Source organism: Thyridium curvatum, assembly GCF_004353045.1.
Source record: "Thyridium curvatum strain D216 chromosome Unknown NODE_61_length_262293_cov_79.419913, whole genome shotgun sequence".
In the NCBI taxonomy this organism is placed as follows: domain Eukaryota; kingdom Fungi; phylum Ascomycota; class Sordariomycetes; order Thyridiales; family Thyridiaceae; genus Thyridium; species Thyridium curvatum.
In genome coordinates, this window is record NW_022156816.1 from 15,020 (window position 1) to 27,976 (window position 12,957).

A 12,957-nucleotide genomic window follows, 5' to 3' on the forward strand; every position below is an offset into this window, starting at 1 on the left:
CTACTGCTACGCGTAAAAGTTCATTTCCCAGATGGATCATCGCCGAGCTGTGGAGAATCCTGTAGCACCATCTAAACAGCATATGCAAGTGCAGCGACGAACAAAGAGAATGCAGCCACAGCCTCCATTAGAGGCTGCACAGTCAGCCCATCAGACGTATTGCTGCTGCTAGACGAGCCGCCGCCGGGTGAGCTCCTGTTTGTCGCGCCAGCAGTCGACACGCCCCCGCCATCTTGCCTAGCCATAAACCGCATCTCATCCTTCCCAAAGTCAAACACCGACACCACGTTCTTCAGGAACGGATCGCCCAGGAAGTTGAGGCCCGACCCATACCCCTGCGCAGTGTACTTCAGCGCCGATATGCACGACCCGTCGGGAGTCTGCAAGATGAGGTCCTGGTCGAGGTGCCAGAACGTCTGGCCGCGGATCGTGACGCCCAGCTTGGGCACTTTGGCGTCGCAGGGGGTGGGTGCGACGCCGGTGGCCGCGTCCATCGTTGCGGGTGGGGAGAAGAGGGCGTGGATGGGGTCGACAATCTCGGGGGGCAGGTAGTTGAAGGGGCTGCCGGTGTCGACGACGGCTTGGAACCTGGTACTGTTTGCCGCTGGAGAACTGTTGCTGGCGCCACCCCAGAGGACGGAATCGACGGCCAGGGTCCATTCGGTGATCTGTCGTACTCCGTTTGTGAGAGCGATGGGTATCGCCTCGGTGACCTCGACGGGCGCTGTGACGACGATGTCGCTGTGAGGGACCGGGGGAAGCTCTCCGAGCCCGAGGTAGCCGCCGTCTCCGATAGTTGTGTTTCGCGGCAATCTGTTCAGCGCGATGCTGAACCATGGCTCGATCAGACCTTGCTTGTGCATACTATAGAGGAGCGGGTCGTAGTTGGTGCGGTTTGCCAACGGGTTCGTGATGTCTAGAGCACCGACTGCATGGGCTGAGGTCAAAATCGGATATCCCAGGCCGAGGATGCCGCTGTTGATCGTGTCACCCGTATCTGTGGTCATGTTCACTACCCCCACAGTCTGCTGTCTGACTGTGACACCACCCAGAGCGATGTCCTCATAACCCAACAAGCCCAAGGCAATACCAGTACCGTATCCTGCCCCGAAAGTCTCGTTGTGGATCTCATGGAATGTTGCAGACTTGTTGTATGTGTTGGCGAATCTGCAGCTGGACTGTGGGAGCACGGTTTGGTTAGAATCGAAGCACTCAAATCCGGTGCCGACTACCCATATATCGCTGCTGCCAGTGTCTGGGATAAGGAGGAATTTCTGGTCGCCAAAGGAGACTTCGACATCGAATATGGTTCCGAAGTCGGCGGCTTTCAACGGTATGACACTTGAGCCGGCTCGGCTTTGCAACTGACGGCGACGGATGGGGAGGACATTCGAGGAGCCTACTTGGTTTGTGAGAGCGACTGATGCTAATGAGACGGCTAGAAAGGCTTTTGAGAATTTCATGATTTCAGCTGGGCTTGAAATGAATGCCAAAGAGACTGAGGATTTTGCTTTCACTAGACCTGGCGTTAACCACCGTGGCAGTCGCACTTTATAAACATGTTTAACGAGAACTCCCAGCCCGCCCAAAGACTCCGAATCGGTAAATCAGGACATTCTTAGGTTAGACATGCCATCGTATTCTCCGAATTTCATTCCTCCAGACGTCGTCAATTTTCAAAGAGCCTCATCACCCAAAACCCACTGCTCCCGTCCAAGCGGATTCGCCTAAAGAAACTTAAATCTACGATGCACGACGAGCGGCACGTCTTCGTGGCAACGCCATCGTTAGCCCTCAAATATCGCTCCCAGAGAAGTGGATCTACGGCAATGATTGGCCCTGTCGTGTATTTTGATTCTGCAAGTCCCGTCTTACATGCAGAGACGGCCGCCACCTACTAGTGGCGCAGTCCATGCGATGCAAACTAAGCTTCTTACCTCATCTGATATTGGCGGGTCGTTCGCAAGTCGCGCGTAAGGTCAAAGGCAGAAGCGCTTGTGCTACCTTGGAAAGCAAGGCTCCGGCCATGCATGTATCGTGTTAAGCAGTTTCAAAGAGATGTGTTGCTGAGTTGTTTGCGGAGCAGTGGGTTGCAGTTTACACGGATGCTTCCAAAGGTCTACGATTACGGAGCAGCTACCCAACCTGGCCACGCAAACTCGTGGGCCAGGTTAAGACTTTCAAGGAAGCCCGGTATTAGAGGATTGGCAAGGCTGCAAATACGGCAAATCAATACAACTTGATTGAAATAGGACTGATAGATCGTGAAAGCAGTCATTCTCAAGTAGATGGACGTGGAACACTGGTCTATCGCCCTGGTCAAATCACCTACCTAATTAGGCGTGGTCAGGATGGGAAGGTAAGGAGGAGATAGATGCAAGACCTCCGTAACGTTAAATGATCTGCACCCAAAAGTACCCGGAGCTGTGCGCGAATTGCGGGCAGGGTCGCATCAATTTGCCGCAAGGAATAGGCTCGAGTAAATGAATAACAAATCCCTCCTAAGGCTTGGAAGATCCATTGCTTCGGAACTTCCCCGCTCTCAATGTTTGTGCCCTTGTGTACCCACGAATGTTCGACATTCCATTGCCCATGATGCTTCGTCTTGTTGGGATCCTCGTATATGCAGCAGTGAGCTCGCTAGCTCAACAGACTGGAGAACATCCGGACTGGCCGAGATGGTGTGGCAAGGTCTACAAGTCTGGGTACGTAGTTCCGTGATATATGCCCTCCCCTCATCTGCATCCGCGCGCTATCATTCTAACCAAGATATAGATATCCCAGTTTCAACCCCGGTGGGCAGACCGTCGAGCCTCCTGTATCTCCAGATGCGCCTTTGCTCTATGTACAGCTCAAGCCTCGGTACAGTCTTTATCTTGATGGCGAGGCAAAGGGCCAGTTCGTCGTGAATGCTGGACTGTCTCAGCACTTTGGAGAGCCATTTCCGAGTTCGAGTGCTTCGCGTCTGGACTTTTCGATCAAGATCGCATCCACAGGTGAGAAATTGGTCGAAAGCCATGTTGATGTTGGTAAGACGGGTGCACTTTTCAGCTTTGACCTGGCATCGCTCAAGCCACAGCTGGAAGCGCATGAAGTCACGTTCGAAGGATCTCTTCAAGGCCATGCAAGGGGATACACAGCAACGACGGAGCTGTTCTATCTGCCAGACAAAAGTAGTGGCAGCGTCACGAAGCTGGATAATCTGAATGGCGGCATGCTATTTCGCAATGGGGCATCAGGCAACAAATTCCGGCCATTGCTCCCCTACGGCTACTACGCTTCGTACGATGGCTTCCTCGGCAAGAACGACACTGGAGAAATCCAGAAGTACGCTGACTACGGCCTGAATGCAATGACGCCCCTGACGACGTTCCCTGTCTCGACCGATGCATTTGCCTACATGGACAAGATCGACCTGCCATGGATGTACGATCTCCGAGATGGCTACAAGAACTTGACTTGGGTGGAAGAAGAGGTTCTCAAGGCGAGAGATGGCGAAGCCATCTTTTCGTACTGGAGCGCAGATGAGTATGTCCTGTCGTAACCCATATCCTTTCATCATCAAAACACTCTACTCACGAGAGCGATACTTGATATGTACAGACCGGACGGGTGGCAAGATCCTTTCAACAGCACCACGCTTGCTCTCGACACCATCCGCCGCCTGGATCCCTACCACCCCGTGGCTGTCGTCCTAAACTGCCAAGACTACTACTTTGGGCCTTATTCCGCTGGCGCCGACATCATCATGGAGGATGTCTACCCCATCGGCACCAACCAGTCCTGGTCCAAGTGGAACACGACGTGCAACACTACGATCGGCGACTGCGGGTGCGACAATTGCCGTGACGGTGTCCATGTCGTGCAGAATGTCGGCAACCGACTAGACGACCTCAGCAAATACGAGGAGTGGCTGGGGCGGTGGCCCAAGACCAAGATACACAACCCCCAGAGCTTCCACGGAGAAGGCTACTGGGCTAGAGATCCGACCCCGGAGGAGGAGTGGGCGATGAATCTCCTGGCTCTCAACCACGGAGCACAAGGAGTCATCTCTTGGGTGTACCCCGCCGCGGAGATCTTATCCCAGGCCCATGGTAAGCTGGCCAAGGTCATCACCAAGTCGCCCGTGCTGGACTTTGTCGTGGGTGGCGACCGTCCTCATCGGGTGAAGGTTAGCGCGAATGAGGATGTCGACGTGTCGTTCTGGAAGCTCGGCAATCGAATGCTCGTGAGCTTGGTCAACAGTGGGTACTCGGATGTCAACGGTCCTGTCGAGATTGCAGTGCCAGATGCGGCCAGCATCGAGGCTACGGTCTGGGGGGGCTTGAGCTGGAGTGTGGAAGGTGGCAAGCTCTCTGTTCCTGGTGTGGCAGCCCTCGAGACAGCCATGGTGATTGTCAAGCTGTCGTGTGTGAGACGTGGACCACTGATCTAGACGAATCTACTCTCACCAAAGTGTTGTTTTGTCTCTCGTGTGCTTTGGCGATGCCCCGATGAGGTATCAGGGCTGAGTTACCTAAAAGGGGAATTCAACAGCAGCAACAGTAGCACCAGTTGACTCACCCTACAAGATGCGGTTCTACTGCTTGTACCTACTTGAAACGGGCTAGCCCAACTAGAAGAAGGTGAAGGCCGGTTACGCTCGGCGGTCCTCTGAACGATTACCTAGCGCTCGCCCCGCGGAAATCTAGTTGACTCGGTGCTCTTCACGAATGGTTCGAGACCCGACTTCGCCCCCACACTGGGCCGTCTAGATGCCGCGCGATTCGCTGGCGTGCATGCCCAGAGAAAAAACCTCAACCGCGCCACTGGTTCTTATCTTTGTATCCCAGGTGCTTTATCTTTACTGCTGTTTTGCACTCTTTCGATCTCGTCGAGTCACATCATCCCTCTTGATTTGGCGAGAACGGAACTCTTGGATTCCTGAGTGCTACATGTGTTGTCAGAGATACCTCTTGCACGGATTCTGACCTCGGACGATTCCGTGTCGGACCTGCATTGCACCCGCTGAGGGCTCCACCGAACCTGACCTGACTGGGATCCCGGGTGGTGAATCATACCGGCCAAAGGAGTCATATATCACAGTGGAAGGATCTCAAAGGGTCGCCCTTCATTACTCTCCTTCGTTGTATAGTCCGGGCCCTATCAACAGTCTTCGCGATGACCGAACAACACCAAAACGGCTCGGAAGTGCACGTCGCCACCAGCCAACCAACGGCCTCGGGCAAGGGTGTGCCAACAGAAACCAACCCTTGGTCCGAAAAGGTCGAGGTCGAAGCCCTGCCAAGATGGCAACGCTGGCTGTGGAAGGCCGCGACCTGGGGCCGGGTTGAGATCCGTGGCATCTCCCCCATCCCTGTCGAGGAGAGGACGGTCAAGCGAACTATCAACATCTTCACCCTTTGGTTCGGCATGAGTGCCAACATCCTTGCGTAAGTGATGAAACCCAAGCCTGCGATGTCCTGGCCCCTGGCACCAGTGGCTGACATTCCGTGATAGCATTACGTTTGGCATGATTGGCCCGGCTTCCGGGCTCAGCCTTCGAGATAGCTCCCTGGTTATCCTGTTCTTTATCCTCTTGACTACTCTCTTGCCTGCGTATCTCGCCACTCTCGGGCCTAAGACCGGTATGAGACAGATGATTCAAGCCCGGTACAGCTGGGGCCGTTGGCTCGTCTCTATCCCGGTCTTTCTTAATCTGGCGACCATGATCGGCTTTGCTGCCATCATCTCGGTCGTCGGCGGCCAGTGCCTTTCCGCTGTGGCAGACGGTGGCATCACCCCAACCATTGGCATTGTGATCATCACCATCATTGCCCTCATCATCTCGTTCTGCGGCTTCAAGGTCCTCCACTATTACGAGCGGTACGCCGTGATCCCGGCTGTCATCGCGATCATCGTCGCAGTTGGCTGCGGTGGTAAGGGCCTCACCAACCAGGTGCCCCCCGCCGGACCTTCTTCGGCACCGAAAGTGCTCTCGTTCGCCATGATCGTCGCGTCGTACATGATCCCCTGGGCCTGCCTGGCATCAGACTTCACGACTTACCTGGACCCCAAGACCTCGTCGTGGCGCATCGCGGCGTACACCTACGCCGGCCTTAGCATCCCGACCATCCTCCTCATGGTCCTGGGGGCCGCGATCGGAGGCGCCGTGGCCGGCAACCCGGACTGGGAGGCGGCGTACGCGAGCACGCTGACGGGCGGCGTCCTCGACGCAATGCTGCGCCCCGCCGGCGGCTTCGGCAAGTTCCTCCTCGTCATCCTGTCGCTGAGCCTGCTCGGCAACGTCGCCGCGACGTCCTACTCCATCACGCTCAACTTCCAGATGCTGCTGCCCAAGCTGTCGAGCGTGCCGCGCTACCTGTGGGCCATCGCCATGACGGCCATCGTCATCCCCGTCAGCATCCGCGCCTCGGTCGACTTCTACAGCAACCTGTCCAACGTCATGTCGCTCATCGGCTACTGGAGCTCCGCCTTCCTGGCCACGCTCATCGTCGAGCACCTCTGGTTCCGCCGCGGCGACTGCTCGACCTACGACCCGGAGGACTGGAGCAACGCCAAGAGGCTGCCGCTCGGCGTGGCGGCGCTCGTGTCGGCGGCGCTGAGCTTCGCTGTCGTCATCCCTTCCATGGCGCAGGTCTGGTACACGGGCCCCATCGCCGAGAAGACGGGCGACATCGGCTTCGAGTTGGCGTTTTTCGTCACGGCGGCGTTGTATTTCCCGTTCAGGACGCTGGAGAAGAAGCTGGTGGGCAGGTGATGGGAGACAGGGAAGATGGGAGAAAGGTTGTTAGTATGTATGAGTCTGCAGAGCTTCAGATCAACTCGGAGCATGTTGTGATGTGTGCCATGTGGACTGTAAAGCCTTTGGATATGGGCTATCCGTAATAAAAGTGTAATCTTACGGAGGAACACCAGCTCCGACTTTGTGGTTGCCTGGCCTTGGTATGAAAGCCTGGTCACCTAGGTTAAGACACATGACTTCGTACGCCTTTCAGCTGTGTTTGTGGAAGCCTACGTTAGTGTATGTGTGCTGCAATGCTGACGCCCTGGTTCTGGGTTTGACTAACCTCGCTGTGGTTTTACTAGCGTCGGGTGCTTCATCACGCTGAGACGTTATGCTCCAGCGTTATGCCCAAGGTCTATAATAAACAGACCTCGACTGCACCGCACACCACTTACCGAATCACAAAAGCTTCACTCAAGACTTCTACCAAACATTGATGCCTTAAGGTATGCCAAGAAATATTTGTTAGCTTCATGTCTGACCCGGAAACCAACTCTCCCCTGCTCAATCCTCCTCCCGCAATGGACCAGCATCGACAAAAACAAGCCAAGCCGACCGCTCTGACCTCCACGGCCATTACATCACTTGCGGCTTTGAAAGTCATTCTTGGTGCATCCTGTGTCATCGCACCGCAGTTCGCCTGCAGCCTGTTTCTGCTTAAGCTGCCTCCCCAGGGGGCAATCGCAGGCCGTCTGTTCGGGTCTAGCTGTGCGGCTCTGGGCCTGCTCACCTGGAAGCTAAGCAAGAGGGCATCGGAGGGCAGCCTGAGCAACTCGGATCTGAAGACTGCGCTGGCATTGAACATCATGGCGGACACGGCGGACACCATTAGCTGCCTCGTGGGCTATTCAGCTGGGATGTATGGCCTGCCCACCCTGGGGATGCTGGGCGGTGGTTGCGTAGCTCTCGCGGTGTTGGGCGCCGCAGGCTATGCAGGGATCGATTCGCGTGCTTGAGGAGCGAGTGGCACCGACTTATTTTACGTTTCTGGGCTGCTCGGATTCAAGATACTCGGGAAGGGCTGTGAGTTGTCATCCATTGAATGGCATTCATAATGAAATAGCTAGACGATTTTATCTTTCTCCCATGTGATGAGTGAGAGTGACTATGTGGACTCCTGGGCGAATGCTAATCCCATGAAGCAGTTCACTGCATCAAAGAACCATTCGGGCAGAAGAGAGACACACGGTGTGAGAGCTTGTCACATCCCGGACCCTCGTCGGATCCTCCTCCGGCCACGCCACGTGGGGTGCGTCGGCACTGTGCCCAGATTGAGGTGTCAATCTGGCTCTGTGGGCCGCCGCCAGTCAGCCGTAAAGCCCCCCCTAATCTCGTCACAGGGGTGAGCATCAACGAAAGCCAAAACAACAGTCGAATCCTCCCGCTCTGCCATGGATCCATCATCCACGGCCCCGCGAGTGCGCGTGTTGCATGATCTGATGCTTGGCTTGGTGCCTCAGCTCTCCCTCGCTCTCACCTCTTGGTCGGAGCTGGTGTCCCTTCCAGCTCGAAAGTCTGGCGCTCGTGCGGCAGCTCGTGGTAGGTCGGCATCTCCTTGGCCGCTCCGGGGGCCGGCGAACTGGTGTAGAACGAGGGCGCCTGCGAGGGCTCCGGGCCCGTGGCGGCATGGCCTCGGCCGTCGACGAGGCGGGCGCGACGCCTGCGGACGAGGATCCAGGTCGCTGCGGCGATGATGGCGAGCCCAGCCAGGGTCACGACGACGCCAACGCCCGCTTTTGCGCCCGTGGACGGGCCGCTGTCGTTACTCTTGCTAAAGGGCGACGTGCTGGTCGAGAAAGAGGTGGATTGTGCTGCCTTGGTTGCGGCCGAAGTTGCCTGTGAGCTCGTTGCTGAGCTGGCTGTCGGTGCGAGGCTAAAGGTTTTCTGTGCAGAGAGCAGAAGGTGTCAACGGATTGCAAACCTCAAAAGATACCTCCGAAAAGCGACGCACCTTGCCATCCTCTTGCTTGACATAACCAAATTCGGAACTCTTGACGCCGATATCCGTGGTGAGAGATGAGGGCTGCTCAGGAACCAGATTGAACCAGCAAGGGCTGCCTGTGAACTCGGTGTTCGACTGCAGCTGTATCAGGATGCTCTGCTTGTCCTTGATATCACTCGGGCTATAGAAAACAATCTCTGCACGACTCAAGTCAGCACATGATGGGCCCGGAGGTTGTCTACCGAGATGGAGACTCGCCTTGACGATTGCCATTGGCGTCTCGGCAGTAGAGGTACATGTATGGCGTGCTGTAGTCGGTCTCGTACGCAACTTGGATTGTGTCAAGATAATGAAAAGTCAGGCCCGACCCGTTGGGGTACAGGATGCGATTCGCGTCATCCGCAAGCGCGACGGATGCAAGCACGCCGACAAGAACCAGCATGCCTTCGGCACCGCATCGTCGCTGGAAGCCCATGGTAACTGCAAATTATGATGAGGAGTCAAGTCTTGGCCGTGAGAAAATGGGGCGCAACGGGCCTTCAAGTACTCTGGGCTGCGCCCCTGCGATCAGACCTAGACGGGACCGATCCTCTGCGCATTAGCTACGGGTCCTCTTTTACCTAGCAAGGTTCGCCTTGACCCTTGAAGCAGAATAGCCTGTCGCCCTGTGTACCAGACCCTGGCCGGAAGGCGATCACGTACGCACTGTGTGATGAGCCAAGCGAAGGATCCAAAAGGGCTTGGCAGCGGGGGAATAGCTTCAGATAAGCTTTCACGGCTGGCATTCAATGTTCCATTCTCCCATCTTTCCGGCTCTTCAAGCAAGTCCGAAGCTATGGCGGAGTAAGCTAAGGTATGAAAGCCATCGATTGTCAACCTGCCCTTTCAGAATGAGCCAAATACACTTAGCTCTAGTGCTACTTCATACTTCACCCAATGACAACATCGATCGAGGATTGTTCAAATACAACTCGAGCCTCACAAATACGAGTGAAGAAACGACTCTGAGAGGGTTTACCCAGCAGAGGTCAGCAACATCGGAAGTAAGTCAAACCTAAAGAGTTGGCCATGACAAGCCTACCCACCATATTGGTTTCCCTTCACTCATGTGACCGTACTTCCAACCTTCCAGGCCATTTGGACGTAGATCTACCAAAAGGCATCAGCGTCTTCGGTTCTCTGCTCTCGTCCCTAACCAATTGGGTATGAAGCTGGCCTCCACCGAACACAACCCAACTCCGTGCTTCCTATCGTCAATTTGCAACCGCAAAATGAAGTCAAAAGTAATGAATGGGAGAGGTGGTGTCGCTAGGTGGAGAAAAGCCAGTACGGTAGTTCCCGAGAACATTGGGTCGTAACCCCGCCCACCAAGGGATCGACATCGTCACTCCCAACCATGCTCGCGATAGCTCGCACTCGCGCACTTGACATCCTCTGCAAATATCTGTTGTGATACTGGTCGTTTTCGGCGAGACGTGCGATATCCATATTTAGGTTGTGGATCTATGTGCAACTTAACACTACACACCTAGACAGCCACGCCTCGGTTCTTGAGCTCGCTCTTCCAAAGCTTCGTCTCCCATGACAAATCAAGTACCCAAGCCGTCAACAGCAAGACAACTTTCCATCGCCACTCAGACCGAATCACATTGAGTCTACATCAGCCCGCAATGGTCGAGATCAGGAAATTCACACTCCCTCCCACGGCTCTCATGCCAAACTCCCCCAAGCCCTTACTCCAATACCGCGGGGTCTTCAAAGAGTCAGAAGTCACCCCGAGCAACATGTACAAAGTCTTCAAGGGCAACGGCTGGCTGGGCCGCTGGATATTCCGCTACGGCAGCACCCAGGAGTCGCACTACCACTCCGCCGTGCACGAGTGCATGGTCGTGCTGTCCGGAAGCGCGCGGATCCGCTTCGGCGTTGCCGACACTGGCGGCAAGGACGACGGCCACGAAGACGGCGGGATCCTGCTGGACGCTCGGGTCGGAGACGTCTTTGTGCTCCCCGCGGGGCTCGCGCACAAGACCCACGGCGCCAGCCCGCCGGCCGAGTTCATGCTGCTGTCGCCTGGCAATGGGCATGATGTGGGCGAGGAGGAGATGGAGGCAGCGATGGCGAAGATTCAGCTCTCCGGGTTCACGATGCTGGGTGCTTACCCGCGGAATGGCAGGGACTGGGACTTTGCTAAAGGTGGAGATAGTGAGGGTAGATATGAGGAAGTTTGGGCGGTGCCGAATCCTGAGCGTGATCCTGTGTTTGGGGATTCCGATACGGGTATCCTTGCCGAGTGGCACTGAAGCTCTATCAAGACTGATAGTTAACCTATGTCATACAGTTGTTTGTTGCCCTGCCAAACTATTATCGTGTCTGCTCATGGCTGTGAAAGAGCCATGGGCACATCATATCAATGAGGCATGTAACAAAACACTTCTATTCGGAAACCGGTTCCGTACTCTACTCTATGATATCTATACTATCTAAATTATGTTTATCATCTATTTTGTGGTATCATTATCAGGAAAGTGAACATGTCTAATCTAAATATTCAAGTGATTCAACGCCGTTTCCTACCATGATGGCGGCTAATTGTCGTATGAATCGCCGAGGTGGAATGAAAAGTTCAAGTTGTCATACTCTTTGGTGAGTAATTAATTATGTTATTGAGGGACGGAGGCCGATTGGACAGTGACTGGCCTAGACCTTGACAAGGACCTTCGAGTTGGTCAGAAGCCTCGCGGCCAGAAAGAGAGCCGAGCCAACCACGAGTGAGGCTCCGGCAAAGTACGCAGGCCCATCAAAGCTGCCATTCACGTTCAGGATTGCGCCCGCAATTGGCGGCCCGGTCAAGCCACCACAAGCCCAGATGGCCATGGTGAATCCCATCATAGATCCGATGTACTTTGGATCAGGCGTGATCTGTCCGACAATAGCCGCCTGCAGACTGACGATGCTTCCAATGAAGAGGCCTGAGAAAACGGAGACGCAGTACACTCCAGCAGCGCTGTGCGTCCCAGGCCAGACGAACTGCATCAGAGCGCAGAGCAGGCCGTTCACTATGACGACGTTGAAGCAGCCAAACTGATCAGCGAGCGTCCCAGCGAAGATGCGTCCGAAGAGGGAGACGGCGTTGAAGATGGCGACAGTATAGGGCGCCATGGCGCTGTCTAGACCAGCGCTGATCGACCAGGACGGCAGGTAGAACAGAGGGACATACATCCCCCAGTTCAGCAGCCAACCGCCGGCAGCAATCAGGATGTAGACTGGTCGCCGCATCAGGCTGAAGTCCATGCTCTGGCGGGCAGGAGGCAAGCGTGTCTTCATGGTCAGGCTGGCGAACGCCAAGAGCACGAGAATAATCAGTGCGCAGACCCGGACGGACCAGCCGAAGCTGAGCCCCACGTCGTTAAGCAGGCGGTTCAGTGCCACTGGGAAGATAACTCCGCCCAGGGCTGCACCCGCCATGGCGATACCGACGGCGAGGCCCTGCCGCCGGTCAAAGTACTGCCCGATGATGGCGAGGGCAGTGTTGAACAGCAGGCCGAGGCAGATGCCGCCTAACACTGCTTGAGCAAGGAAGAACTGGTAGTACTCCTTGCAGAAGCTCGTGAGGACCAAGGAGACGGCATAAAGCACAGAGGCCGGGATGACTGCAACAGTGCCGTACCGATCCATGATTGGCCCCCCAATCAGACCGACTGAGAAGTTGAGGAAGATCTGGACAGACCCAATCCAGGATATGTCGGACTGGGTGTACTTTGCCAACTGGTGATCTCCGTACCAGGCCTGGTAGATGCTATATTCAACCAGTTAGTTTCATCGATCTGCCACATCGAGCTTCATCAAATGTTAATACGTACCCGAATCCAGTCAGGTAACCGAATGTGCAAAACATGATGGCAGCTGACCCTGACACGACAAGCCATGCCTTTGTTCCACCCTCTGGGTAGTCTGAGTCGGTTCTTTTCTCATCATGATGATCAACAGCGTGTGCTATGATAGTCTCCTCGTTCCGAGGGGTCTCGGTGGAGGAGCGCGTCGACTCCATTGGCCTCTCCATGATGCAATCGGTCTCTTGTTGCTTGGGGACTTAGTGCGATTCTCACAGGCTGCTTATGAAGACGAGATATGGATTGGAATAATCGATGTTTGATGCAAAGGTTGAAGTTTCGTAGTTTCATGCCGTTGGACTACCTGCACACCACGTGGTGACTTATATGTGGTGCTG

The 12,957-nt window shown here is 55.3% G+C and overlaps 7 protein-coding genes across 7 annotated transcripts; 4 read left to right on the forward strand and 3 right to left on the reverse strand.

Moving 5' to 3' along the window:
- Positions 1-71: 71 nt before the first annotated feature.
- On the reverse strand, positions 72-1,463 carry E0L32_008867 (uncharacterized protein; the record flags this gene model as incomplete). The annotated part of the gene is made up of 1 exon (XM_031143769.1): positions 72-1,463. One exon carries the CDS (start codon positions 1,461-1,463, stop codon positions 72-74), a length of 1,392 nt encoding a protein of 463 aa, XP_030991556.1.
- Positions 1,464-2,595: 1,132 nt separating this feature from the next.
- Positions 2,596-4,435, forward strand: E0L32_008868 (uncharacterized protein; the record flags this gene model as incomplete). Its single annotated transcript, XM_031143770.1, has 3 exons — positions 2,596-2,705; positions 2,776-3,528; positions 3,604-4,435. 3 exons carry the CDS (start codon positions 2,596-2,598, stop codon positions 4,433-4,435), a joined length of 1,695 nt encoding a protein of 564 aa, XP_030991557.1.
- Positions 4,436-5,160: 725 nt separating this feature from the next.
- Positions 5,161-6,760, forward strand: E0L32_008869 (uncharacterized protein; the record flags this gene model as incomplete). The annotated part of the gene is made up of 2 exons (XM_031143771.1): positions 5,161-5,432; positions 5,500-6,760. 2 exons carry the CDS (start codon positions 5,161-5,163, stop codon positions 6,758-6,760), a joined length of 1,533 nt encoding a protein of 510 aa, XP_030991558.1.
- Positions 6,761-7,308: 548 nt separating this feature from the next.
- Positions 7,309-7,743, forward strand: E0L32_008870 (uncharacterized protein; the record flags this gene model as incomplete). Its single annotated transcript, XM_031143772.1, has 1 exon — positions 7,309-7,743. One exon carries the CDS (start codon positions 7,309-7,311, stop codon positions 7,741-7,743), a length of 435 nt encoding a protein of 144 aa, XP_030991559.1.
- A 517-nt stretch (positions 7,744-8,260) lies between these two features.
- E0L32_008871 (uncharacterized protein) lies at positions 8,261-9,204 on the reverse strand (the record flags this gene model as incomplete). Its single annotated transcript, XM_031143773.1, has 3 exons — positions 8,261-8,671; positions 8,739-8,926; positions 8,994-9,204. The coding sequence occupies 3 exons, from the start codon at positions 9,202-9,204 to the stop codon at positions 8,261-8,263; spliced, it is 810 nt and encodes a 269-aa protein (XP_030991560.1).
- A 1,195-nt stretch (positions 9,205-10,399) lies between these two features.
- On the forward strand, positions 10,400-11,029 carry E0L32_008872 (uncharacterized protein; the record flags this gene model as incomplete). Its single annotated transcript, XM_031143774.1, has 1 exon — positions 10,400-11,029. The coding sequence occupies one exon, from the start codon at positions 10,400-10,402 to the stop codon at positions 11,027-11,029; it is 630 nt and encodes a 209-aa protein (XP_030991561.1).
- A 397-nt stretch (positions 11,030-11,426) lies between these two features.
- On the reverse strand, positions 11,427-12,789 carry E0L32_008873 (uncharacterized protein; the record flags this gene model as incomplete). Its single annotated transcript, XM_031143775.1, has 2 exons — positions 11,427-12,525; positions 12,590-12,789. 2 exons carry the CDS (start codon positions 12,787-12,789, stop codon positions 11,427-11,429), a joined length of 1,299 nt encoding a protein of 432 aa, XP_030991562.1.
- Between the last annotated feature and the right edge of the window lie 168 nt (positions 12,790-12,957).